Genomic DNA, 11,658 nt, shown 5'->3' with positions numbered 1-11,658 from the left:
TCAAAATTATGGGATTTCGCAGTCGCCGCAGCGAAACCTGTCTGTGGCGGAAACTATTCCAACCCAGCCCCGCCCCAAAACTGAACTCAGGCTTGTCTGAAGAAGCTGAAAGAAATATGCATTCGGGTGCCGCATCAAATGACAGAATTCGTGGTGGGTGGACGAGGCAGGTTACACGTTGTTGAGAGATGGATGTGGTGGAAAATAGCAGTCGCGTTGCTCGCGTCTGAGAGTTGAAGCTGCCATGCGCCGTCCTCAATGTGGGAATTTTTTGGGTAGTTCCGCGACGTCCTCTGATTGGCCGCCTGCTGTCAAAGTAAACCGTAGCTGAGGCATATTTAGTGAGGACACCACTGATGGCTCCTGCATTTATATCAAGTCAACTTCCCTAACAAACAGCCAGTGTGTTTACAAGCTGCTCAAGACAGTATCTTGTCACAAACAACAACACCACTTACTGACTACAGCAATACGAGGTTATTCATGAAATTGTCGAGAATGCGCTGAATCCATGGGTGTTTAATATACTCTTCTTCAAAGACAACTGGACCCATAAACCGAAGCCAGCATCCTCAATCTTTTGTTAGCGAACGCTTCAACCTCACCTTACAACTCACCGCAATGCCCAGCCCAACCAGTGATACCCTCACAACCATACAAAGAGTTCTCGACCCCTACATCAGACCACGTGAAGAAGCAGCACATATTCGACGAATGATAGCATTGCATCTGGAGTCTAGTCTCCAGCATGGATCTGTTAGAGAACCCCTGGCTCTGGTTACTGATCAGAAGCCTGGCCCAGCCTCCACCACCCAAGGCCTTTATCGACAATATCTCGAGGCCTTGAGGGCAAACATCAAAGCCCGTGACGAGTTCAGAAAGCAGACTCATGAAACCAGTCATGCAAGCGAGCCAGAAGAAGATGACAGCTCAAATGGAGGCCTAGAGCGTCTCCAGGAGCACCTGGCGATTATCAGTCTCGAAAAGAAGCGCGAGAGGCTCCAGGCAATCGAAAAGCACCTCATCCAGCTGAGTCAAAAGCCAGCAGCATCGCCAGATTTCATGAACCCCAAGGAGGTATTTCGAGACAGTCGACCTCTACCCAGCATTCCAAGAGAGATCGTCTCCGCCATGACTCTCGATAACACCTCCACCAACGCCCACCTCAAAGACCTAAACGACCAACTAGAGAAACACGTCTTCGAGGCAAAGCTATTACTCCAAAAAGAAGAGAAAGCCCTAGAAAAGGTCAGGTCACAATCCACAGCCCGCCCAGAAACCACCACCGACAGCGCCAAACTCGAAGCCCTCAACAAAACCAGGATAGAACTCATCAGCTGGATCGAAAATGAACTCTCTAAAGCATCAGGCGACGACGCCGACCACCCCCCAGGCAGTCCAGACAACCGATTCCGCGCCAGCAAAGCGTCCATTAACGAGCCCCTTGACATGGACGCCCAGCTGGCCAGTATAAAGGATAAATACGACCAATACCTCGAGGCTCGCAAATCCCTCCTCAATCTCGTCAGCCAACACCCTAAACCAGACATCAAACCCACCAAACCAGAAGATATGAACTCACATAACGAGTCTGCGCTGTCTTCTCAACCAACGTCCGCAGCACAACTCCTCACCCCCTACCTAGAGCAACTCCTCGCCCTCTCCCGCGAGCAAAAGGGTCTCATTGCTCAGAAACACCATCTGAACAATACAATCAGCAAACAAGTCAAGGAAAACACCACGGCTTTGGATCATCTAGCTCAAGAAAGCCAGTTGATACCCGCACACCCTATGCCGGGAGGCAATAGGGTAAAGTCCAGTGATCATACCCTTTCCACCAGCAATGACGACTACACCCAAGTTTCTGGCCGTGTCAAACAATGGGTGTATGCAGCTGAGCAAGCCAAGATTGCCACGTTTGAGACAGTAGCGGAGAAGATTGAGGAAGGGCAGGTGGCGCTGGAGGGGTCGTTACAGACGTTGGCGGAGGTGGATCTCTTGCTGGGACGGAAGGCCGGAGAGGGAGCAAGCATGAACGAAGGCGAGGAGGATATCTGGATGGCGGAGGGGAGCTCGCCTGCGAGAAAACACACCCGTCGAGGAAGCAAGATGGTTGAGCAACCAGCAGCAGCGGCCAAGACAGGAACGGTTTGGGATATGGTCAACGGGAATCTGGGGCTGCTGAGGTATGATGAGTGAAATGTATTGTATTATGTAGTTAAAGGTGGCAAGAAAAGACGATTCTACCAGTTCCCCTGTATTTTTGCCTGCTTGCTGCCCCCAAAACGCCATGGGAATTTACATTATTCCGTGCAACATCATGCCTCCCTATCTATCTCCCACCCAAAATACCCGATATTCGCAACGCCAGATCCAAAATCGAAAGATGCTCATCCGCCCCGTCCACCAACCTCTTATCAATCTCCGAGAACACCAACAGAATCTTGTTCTTTTGCGCGTCCTCAATTGTCTCGTCATACACCACCGCCTGATAAAGCTGAGTTACCACCTGCCCAGCACTCCACCCATCCGCCACCATATCCTCCACCTCCTTCGCAATAGGTGTAAAATTCCCCCCCAACGTCGTCGGCCTCATCGCCTTGACAAGTCTCTGAATCGTCTCGTCAGGAATCACCCCCGCAATATCCTGCACGATCTTGACCGAAACCGTCTTCTTATCCACATCCATCCCATCCTCCCCATCGTCTCCTCCACCAGGCTGCTGCACCGCCCCAACCAGTCTCGCCGCACTCTGCAGATAAGTAATCGCCTTTCTCAAATCCCCCTCCGCACAGTTTATCAACCCCTCCACCGCCCCCTCGTCCAACCCAACCTTTTCCTTCTCTGCAATCTCCTCCAATCGTTTCTTCGCATTCCCCTGGTCCAAACTCTTGAACCTAAACTTGCTACACCTCGACGCCAACGGGTCAATGATCCTCGTGACGTAGTTGCAAATCAAACAAAAACGGGTAATCTTGCTGTATGTCTCCATTGTCCGTCTCAGGGCCGACTGCGCATCCTGCGTCATGCTGTCTGCCTCGTCCAGAATGATGATCTTGAACGGGGGGCAGGGGTAGCGGGCTTTGTAGGCGGCAGAGGAGACGTTGGTGAGCTGCATGCGGGCGAAATCCTTAACTTTTTCGCGGATGATGGAGATGCCGCGCTCGTCGGAGGCGTTGAGCTCGAGGACGCGGGATTTCATCAGTTCGGGACCGTAGAGCTCTTTGGCGAGGGCGAGGATGGTCGAAGTTTTGCCTGTTCCTGGGGGTCCGTAGAAGAGCATGTGGGGGAGCTGGGGAGAAAGGGGCATGTTAATTGGGAAAACTTGAAAGTGGTGAAGGGGGTGAACATACGTTGGAGGCTTGGAGGGTTCGCTGGAGGACGGTGATGGTGTGGTCTTGGGCGGTGACATCGCTGAGGGTTTTGGGTCGGCTGGAGGCGGATGAGGGTCAGTATTTAGGAAGTTGAAGTGTTGATCATGATGAAAAATACGTACTATTTCTCAACCCATGGTTGTACTCTGGTGTTCTCGCCATCTTTCTTCTCGGTTTCTTTGGTGGCTGCTCCATTGGCAAGGGCAGCCTTTCGGGCCTTGAGGTCAAAAAAGCTGGCCATAGTTGTGGATATCAGATATGTGGATTAGCTTGTATCTGGAAAAGGGGACTTTCCGGTTATTGAGAAGATTGATCGGCCTGGAATGAAAATCAATGCAAAGAGGTTAAGTTGTGAAGGTGATGCTACTGCAGGCAAACCTCGAGGTTGACGATGCTAGTATGAAGGTACTTTACGCGTCAAGTTAGAAAAAGCGCGACGACCGCGTCGTTGAGGACAGGGGTTCTCCAAGCTGGCCCCACTCTCGGTACCTGTGGCTCCACAACACCGATGGTCAGTCATGGAGGGGTGCTTCACACGCAACTGTTCCCCTCCACAGCCTTCCCAACGACATTAGTATAATGTGTAGAATGTATCAGAGTCCATATGTTTCCCCTGTCTATACTGCCTTTGATATGAACAGGTTATATTCAACATATCTTTCATGCGCCTGTTTATATGTTGCAAGAGGTTCAGACTTGAACAGGTGGTCTCTCTGGCATCAAGACCCCTCCAGACATTCACCTACCCGGGCCGGCTTTAATATAAAACAAGGCTGCCACGTCCAGATTTGCATGTTGAATGCAGGCTTCTCAAGTTACCAACATGTCAAACCATCGAAGAGTAATGACCACATCAGTAGCCGAAGGCATCGACTAAGGTAGCAGATCAACGAGTGAAAACAAAGGCGTGGTTGCCTACCAAGAGTGGGGACAGGCCGAATGACTTGTATTCCCAGATCTTTCACACTACTGGTATGTGGTCCTCAAATTGCCTGGCGAGGTAACTCGACATTCCATAGAAGCCCAAGCATGCAGTTTTACATCAGGCAATGCTACCACATTGTGCTGTTATTAACCAATCGATCCCTTTCAGTCTCCAACTCTCAATAACTGTTGCCCCGCACTTTGTCCCAACTGTCAGTTACACCCAACGTTAGCGCAGGCAAAGGCCGCTAATCTCGTAGGCGGGACCTGCCTATAACCTTGTCCGGGCACCCGCAACCCACTGCCTTTCGACCATTTGTGCTGACCCGGACCCCTTCTCCCAAACATCCAACTCGTGAGAACCTCATTCCCAACATAGCTACCAGCTACCCTTGACGGTCCGCAGCACAGTTCTTCACTGTTTTATTCATTATACACTCCGCCTTGACGACATCCATTTCGACAACATTCATCCACCATGGCGGACCAGTCCGTCTTCCGGATCACAAAGGTGGGTTGCCGTGGTTCGACGCTCTCGGACAGTGGGGGAGAGCACACACCGCGGGGCTGCAACATGGATGGGCTCGAAGTTGTACCGAAGGCTGATACAGACGGCGATGTCGCTCTTGGCGTATAGGAGCTGAGTGACCTCCAGAAAAACTCGGATCTTTGTAAGCTGCCATGGTCTCCAAAACGGTAGCCCCGTGTATCTTCAGCTCACAAGACTCCTTAGCTCTCGCCGTCGCTTGTCGTGACATAGATGTCCGAAACGTCAAGGCCCTTATCATTGGTCCCCACGAGACGCCGTATGAATTCGGCTTCTTCGAGGTAACATGAAATGAGTCTGCAATGATTGGTAGCTGGCTAACATACCGGCAGTTCGACTTCAAGTTCAACAAGGGTACGTGATGATGGTTTATAAGAGACATCGACATTCGCTTTCCGGCATCTTTGTCGTTGTTCGCTCAGCAACCAATCTGATCTTCTCTAGATTACCCCCGCAAGTCACCAACAGTCACTTGTACCACGACAAACTCTGGCCGTACCCGGTTTAACCCCAACATCTATGCTAATGGAAAAGTTTGCTTGTACGTACGGGAGCGATCAATCGGGGGAGAGTCCGGGCTAACCAGGATATAGGTCGATTCTCGGGTACTTTCTTGTCTCTCTCTGCGCACGCTTCTTCTCGCTTTGGACTAACAAGACCTAGGACATGGCGTGGAGAACCTGGTGAGGAGTGGTCAGCTGCGCAGGGCCTTGAGTCTATCCTCCTCTCGATCCAGAGCCTGATGTCTACGAATCCCTACGAAAACGAGCCCGGATTCGAAGATGCTAATGAGTCATCGGACAAGAAGAACCAGAAGGACTACGTCCAAAAGGTAACGAAATCGATGGTTCATTGCCGGTTGCGAGGCTGACGGGAGGACAGATTCGGCATGAAACCCTCCGAATCTCGGTGTTTCAACGTCTCGAGGAGTATCTTGGGATGGATGCAGGCGGATCTATCAACCCAATGGTGCCAAGTGACTACGATCTCGACATGGATACGCTAGATGAGGATAGCACCCCGTTCCTGCCATTCAAGGATCTATGCAAGCGTCGCTTCCTGTGGTACTATGAGTCGTACCTCGCAGCCGTCCAAAAGGGGAAGGAAGAGACCAAGGACGGGCAATCTTTCACCAGGATGCCTTTTGAAGGAGCTAGCAACTCGATGGAGGGAAAGTTCAACTACCCAGAACTGGAGAGGCGGCTGCGCAACATCAAACATGCTCTCGATGCGGAGACTGACCGATGGGCGGCTGAGGGAATGGAGGCCAAGGCTAAAGAGACCACCGTCGCGGTCAACCTCTATCGCCAGTTCGAGCAGGTGGTCGAGTCCTTCAAGCGTGCCGACCTCCCGCACAACATCGAGCTGGTCGACAGCAACCCCTTTATCTGGGCAGTCACTTATTTCGGGAAGCCCATGACGAATCTCGATGGTGGGCTGTTCAGATTCAGGCTTCACTTCAGCCCCAGGTTCCCAGAAGAACAGCCTCGTGTTAGATTTGAGACCCGTCTCTTCCACCATAGGATATCCCCTGATGGAACGCCATGCTATGTTTCTGCGATCAGTAAGAGAGAGGATGTGAAGTCTCACATTGAGGCGGTGATTGATGCTTTGGAGGAGGAGAACCCTCCGTACGATCCTCGGACGCTGGTCAATCCGGAAGCCTTCAAGCTGTACTGGGGAGGAGTGGACGAGCGCCGCAACTACAACAGGCGTCTTCGTCGCTCGGTTCAGCAGTCTATGGAGTAACTAAGCCCGTTGGATTATTCATGCGGTGTTTTACCAGGCTAACATACTATAGGGACTTTTAAACCACTTCCACCATACGTTTTCTCACATCAGCTTGTTAGGATACAGGATCCGAAAGGCAAGCTTCACGGCGTTTTGAGGCTGGGATTTGAGGGATGTAGCGATGAGGCAAGGGTTATAGTCAGCTTATTTATAGCTTTTAATATGCGGTGCTGCTGGTGTGGTCGACATGTGACGATAGCTGTTTTGTTGTCCAGTTGCTGTCGTTCTGACAGGCATTTTTTCTTACATCCCCGGGAGCGTAGTCAAACAATAGCTTAAATTCGGGCAAGCGATGGGAGGTTTGGGGGGCTGGGACATTGATAGATGGTCATTTCGCTGGAGCATTTGTGAGGAATTGAAGTGTGTTTTGTAGCCACTTACAGCGTGAGATGTGATGTGATGTGTTTGTTGTGAATGAATAGCTCTCAGCTGACCTGGACAGTGAGAAGTCCATTTGTAGTTAAAAGCCTATTGTTTAACATCTATCCTGTTGCCATATAGTCCTGTCTGTTGTTCCCTTGTGGAAATTCAAACTCCAAAAACGCCTAGCTGATGCCCCCCTTTGGATTGCTCTATATTCATTCACTTCATAATGATCTCCTGAAAGTTTCTCTCACTGTCATGTCTTATTGCCCCTTCCTTTTCTTTCTCACGAGATATATCACGACCGCTTCCCTCCCCTCTTCTTCTCAATCTTGTCCCTCCCCGGCACATACGGCGCCGCGATCCCGACCAACTTCTGCGGCTGATTATCCCCCACCAAACCTCCTCCTGCACCTCCACCACCACCACCCTGCTGCCCAGCCGTAAACTCGAACCTCCCGGCCATCCCCTGGTTTGACCCCCCCGTCATCACAACCGGAACCCCCGGCGTCGGCGCCTTGAGCTGTTCAGCATGTAACTTATCCAAACTCTCGCCCACGATTGCGTACTGATTCCAGTTTATAGGCGGGCATCGGACGACAGTTTGTGGTTTGGGTAACTTCCTCCATGCTGGCTCCTTTTCCTTCTCCTCTCCATCTTGCTTCTTAGTGTCCTCGTCGGAGTCGTCAGAGTCAGAGTCGGAGGGCGGTGATCCCCCGAATAGGCCCTCTTCCTTTTGGCCAACCTTTCCGGTTGTGAGGTCTGCGACAAAGGAGGCTGGGTCGGAGAGGGCGGAGAGTTTAGCTTTGTGGAGGGATTGGATGTCTGCTTGGGCGCGTTGGCGCTGGAGTTGGAGGATGGAGATTGCTGATTTGAGGGCTAGGACGTCGGGGTTGGAGTCGAAGTCTAGTGGGACTGGTTGGGGAGGGGGGATGGCGGTTTGGGCTTGGGGTTGGGAGGTGTGGGAGAGGGGTGGGCAGGAGAGGGAGAAGTCGGGGATGGTGGGGGGTGGGATGGGGGTTTCTTTTGGGAGGTGAGGGGGGAGGGTCGGTTTGGTGGGGTCGAGTTTGGGGGTTATGGGGGATATTGGGGGGCGGATTGGGGAGGGTGCTCTGGGGGTTGTGATCGTGGTGGGGAGTTGTGGTGGTTGTTGATGGCGTTGTGGTGCTTGTCGTGATGATGAGTTTGGTGGTGGTGGTTGAGGTTGAGATGGTTGTTGTTGAGGTGCGGAGCCGGGTCCGGAACCGTGCGCCGCGCCGGAGGCCGGCGTAGCCTGTGTTCCGTCGTTTATGATGGTGATGCCGGGCATGGTCGCCGGTTTGTGTTGGGTCGCGCGCGAGGCTCTGAAGTTGGGTTGAGGAGCAAAGCGCGTTTTGCGCAAGCTGAACTGAGAGCGCAGAAAAGTCAAGTCAAAAAACGTGAGTGACCCGACAGAAAGCGCGGCTTGCAGATGCGGAAGCAAGGGGAAGAATGTTTGTCTGCGTGGCTCGTTGGTTGGCGTTTGGCCTCCAGGCTGACTGTGATGATGTCAAAGAAAGGCGGGGAATTAGGCGACGGCGGCTTGGGGGGGTCGCCAAGGGCGGATGATTAACCGACATTGCCCCACCATGGTGGGGCTAAAGTCTGTGCGTCCCGAATCTTGACTTTCGGAGAACCTTGACAGCATTTGAAACACTCCCTCGCTGCGAGGCTTCGAAAATCGAAGATGTTTGACTTCCATCCAGTTTTGGCTGAGGGCTTTACGCGCCTATTGTTCTTTTTCTAGGCATTAATCGAATCATTCCTACAGGACTCCTGCAGTTGCCGACCAATCACTGCCATGTTTCTCCCACTGGACCTAAATCAAGGCCACGCTAGAAGACGGAGATGCAGTCGAAGCACAGTGCCATTCGCCAGACAAGACAATGTTGATATCAAGCTCTCTCCTGGTAGGATAGGTCGGGCACCGGATGCAGGGCAGGATGCTCCGGTGCATCTGAGGTCCTTTCTGGATGACCACTTGACCTTCCCTCCCAAAGAAGAGCTGAACTAACTTGCTTCTCGGAGACTTGGTCTGAGAACTGACAGCTGCAGGCTCAACAGTGCGCGCAATCTTGCTCGCTTCTCGAGTCCGCAGACGTCTAGACCTGAAAGAAACCAGCCTGCATTTATTGGCATACGTTGACCCTCACCACGAGTTGTCAAGATTTTGCAAGCTGCGAGGATTTTCCTAGGATTAGCCCTAGGTTGCATCTGGTTAATATATCTTGCGGCATTCGGGATCACGTACCCAGTTCTCTGAACTCGCCAATCTCGTCGGTTCATGGCATCATCCATCATACCGCCCGTCTCGGGAGTTGACGTGGGATCGACATCCAAGAATGTTCCAGATTTCGGGAGAGGGCTTCCATAGAAGCAAAGAAGCATGCAATTCTCAACCCGTTGACGACGATCCTGCACAGTCTTTGGACTCGAAGAGATTCTTCCTCTGTGCCAAAGCCGTTTTCCATCCTCGACTGTGATGCATCATCGAACCAAGGCCAAGCGACATCCACCCAGTCCAATGCAGGCTGGTTTTCTTGCCAATGTTGCAGCCAGGGTTCCTGCTGCTTTGGGGTTGACACCGCCATGAAATATTGCACTCCCCGCAAGTTACATACACTATGTCATTGAGCAAGCTCGGATTTCACTCAACGATATAAGTGGTAGGCTCTGGCAACTCGGCACCGGGGGTTGGTATCGACAAATTCCTCTCATCTGGTTTTCAGCTCGTGGCGGCTACATTCTTTGACTAGCGCCTGTTTCTGTCTCGGGATCTCGTGGCTAGCTTCTGAGTTTGCTTGGCTTGTTGCTTTTCGTCCCCAGGGTCCTCTATTGGTGACCTCCCTCACGCCAGACTTCAGATCGGGTATCTCTTGCATGTCTGCTTGCTTCTCCCTTGGCTTGGGTCTGGAGTGAAGAAAAGGCTAGACGGTTATCTATATACCGTAGCCATTTCAGGAGCCGTCGAGATATCCCAAGAATACCACAACCACAAGAAGCTCAACTTTTGGACCGGCATCAATTTGAAGACGCATGCCAAGTTGCAACACTTGGTCCAGATAGCAATTCCGGTTCCAGCAAAAACTCTAATACTTTCGAGTCAGCCAAGCATTCTGCCAGTGCGTAGGATTTCATCGTAAGGTTTACAACTTATTTCTGACACTGGTTTAAGACTGACCCCTGATGAGCTGTAGAAGAGCTTGCTCAAGCCGAAGAACCCTCCGGACACGCTCCTTCAAAACGGAGAGAATCTCTCATAGTGATTCTTTTCATGCCCCTCTTCCGCCGGTGGCGTGGTCATCATCCGGAGTTACACAGTCATTGTTGGCGAAATATAAAGGAATTTTCTTACGTCCTCGACAAGTCAATATTAGTTGGCGTCTGGATGGTGTCCTGATTTCCTTTCAGCTGTGTGGCCACTGTGTTACCAGCTCCCAAACAGCCTTCATCGCCGAGCTGACCTATCAAACCAAACGAGAGTCGATACCTGGGTATATTAAACCTCAACATCCAGACGAAATAAAAACGTTCTCAAGTCGACCTCACCTTCACCTAAACAGACCAACCGAGATCCTCGCACCGATCTCACCTCCACACCCAACCCAGACCAAAACACCCACCATGGACCCAACCTACCGCACCTCCTACCCCCCAGCCATGTCCGGCGCAAACCCAGAAGCAACAGACCCCCAACACCGGTCCAAATCCCGCAAAAGCAGCAAATCAACCTCTGTCAAATCCTCCTCCAAGAAACAACAGCCCCCCTCCCCAATCAAAGACAGGAGTCGAAGCGAAGGCGGAGGTGGAGGGAAACTCCTGGGAAAGGTCTCCAAACTCACGGGCTGGCTCTCAACATCCGAGCCCTCCACGCAAGCTCTTCTGTCACACCAAAAAGAAGCTTTCCGCAAGGCGGGGATCCCCCTGACGGATAGTGAAGCTCACTCCAAGCTCAGAGCACCGATAGGGGAGATCCCTTCTGATGCGATCACCTCGACGACGGGGCCTGATCCGGAGGAACTGCTCAGGAGGAGGAAGGAAGAGAGGAGGAGAAAAGAGAGGAGGGGGAGTGAGCTGACCGCGGGGGGGAGTATAAGGAGTGGGGGGAGTGTTGGAAGTGGGAGTTTGTCTGGGTATAGTATGAGTGGGGGGAGTGGGAGTTTTAGGAAGGGGGAGGTGTCGGGGTTAAGTCCGGTTGGCGGGGATGGGGGCCAGCAGCAAGTGCCGTGGAATTATGGTGGGATGACAAATGGCAGTGAAGGGGAGGTCTTTTCGAGGGGATAAGGTTGGGAAGGAAAATGTTTATGCGATGAACTTGGGGGGAATTCTCTGCATGTACGATGGCAATGATGAGAAAAGTAAGACCAGAGAAATCAGGAAAGTGACCCCAAAATCGACCACTTTGGAGACAATTCATCCGAAGGCAGCAGTGTAGCCAAAGCAATCAAGGTTGAGGCAACGTCTACGAAGCTTATATGTCGAAACGCACCAAGGGACTCCCAGCAATCAAAAATCATGTGCCCCCAAAAGTGCCAATTCCTTGCCTGTCGATGTTAGCGGCCGATCCATCGTAGTTTTGGCGTTCCGGAAGGTTGAACAAACCGACCAAACCGACCAATTAGCGTCCTGCTACACCCAAAA

General features: G+C 52.0%; 6 protein-coding genes across 6 annotated transcripts; 4 read left to right on the top strand and 2 right to left on the bottom strand.

Annotated features, from left to right (window-relative positions):
- Positions 1 to 621: 621 nt before the first annotated feature.
- Positions 622 to 2,199, top strand: QC762_113250 (uncharacterized protein; the record flags this gene model as incomplete). Its single annotated transcript, XM_062885743.1, has 1 exon — positions 622 to 2,199. One exon carries the CDS (start codon positions 622 to 624, stop codon positions 2,197 to 2,199), a length of 1,578 nt encoding a protein of 525 aa, XP_062748810.1.
- RFC2 (Subunit of heteropentameric Replication factor C (RF-C)) lies at positions 2,190 to 4,274 on the bottom strand. The gene is made up of 4 exons (XM_062885744.1): positions 4,121 to 4,274; positions 3,497 to 4,000; positions 3,354 to 3,432; positions 2,190 to 3,292 (listed from the first exon to the last, which is right to left on the bottom strand). The coding sequence occupies exons 2-4, from the start codon at positions 3,613 to 3,615 to the stop codon at positions 2,333 to 2,335; spliced, it is 1,158 nt and encodes a 385-aa protein (XP_062748809.1). The 5' UTR covers positions 3,616 to 4,000; positions 4,121 to 4,274; the 3' UTR covers positions 2,190 to 2,332.
- Positions 4,236 to 7,035, top strand: QC762_113280 (uncharacterized protein). Its single transcript, XM_062885745.1, has 10 exons — positions 4,236 to 4,346; positions 4,468 to 4,809; positions 4,936 to 4,969; positions 5,032 to 5,126; positions 5,178 to 5,199; positions 5,290 to 5,386; positions 5,439 to 5,450; positions 5,509 to 5,677; positions 5,728 to 6,590; positions 6,647 to 7,035. Exons 2-10 carry the CDS (start codon positions 4,777 to 4,779, stop codon positions 6,654 to 6,656), a joined length of 1,335 nt encoding a protein of 444 aa, XP_062748808.1. The 5' UTR covers positions 4,236 to 4,346; positions 4,468 to 4,776; the 3' UTR covers positions 6,657 to 7,035.
- A 262-nt stretch (positions 7,036 to 7,297) lies between these two features.
- QC762_113290 (uncharacterized protein) lies at positions 7,298 to 8,308 on the bottom strand (the record flags this gene model as incomplete). The annotated part of the gene is made up of 1 exon (XM_062885746.1): positions 7,298 to 8,308. One exon carries the CDS (start codon positions 8,306 to 8,308, stop codon positions 7,298 to 7,300), a length of 1,011 nt encoding a protein of 336 aa, XP_062748807.1.
- A 1,589-nt stretch (positions 8,309 to 9,897) lies between these two features.
- On the top strand, positions 9,898 to 10,280 carry QC762_0012780 (uncharacterized protein; the record flags this gene model as incomplete). Its single annotated transcript, XM_062882948.1, has 3 exons — positions 9,898 to 9,925; positions 9,979 to 10,139; positions 10,215 to 10,280. 3 exons carry the CDS (start codon positions 9,898 to 9,900, stop codon positions 10,278 to 10,280), a joined length of 255 nt encoding a protein of 84 aa, XP_062748806.1.
- A 361-nt stretch (positions 10,281 to 10,641) lies between these two features.
- On the top strand, positions 10,642 to 11,301 carry QC762_113295 (uncharacterized protein; the record flags this gene model as incomplete). Its single annotated transcript, XM_062885747.1, has 1 exon — positions 10,642 to 11,301. One exon carries the CDS (start codon positions 10,642 to 10,644, stop codon positions 11,299 to 11,301), a length of 660 nt encoding a protein of 219 aa, XP_062748805.1.
- Between the last annotated feature and the right edge of the window lie 357 nt (positions 11,302 to 11,658).

The sequence above is a fragment of the Podospora pseudocomata genome, assembly GCF_035222375.1.
Source record: "Podospora pseudocomata strain CBS 415.72m chromosome 1 map unlocalized CBS415.72m_1, whole genome shotgun sequence".
NCBI classification, from domain to species: Eukaryota; Fungi; Ascomycota; class Sordariomycetes; order Sordariales; family Podosporaceae; genus Podospora; species Podospora pseudocomata.
This window is presented reverse-complemented; position numbering and strand designations above follow the sequence as displayed.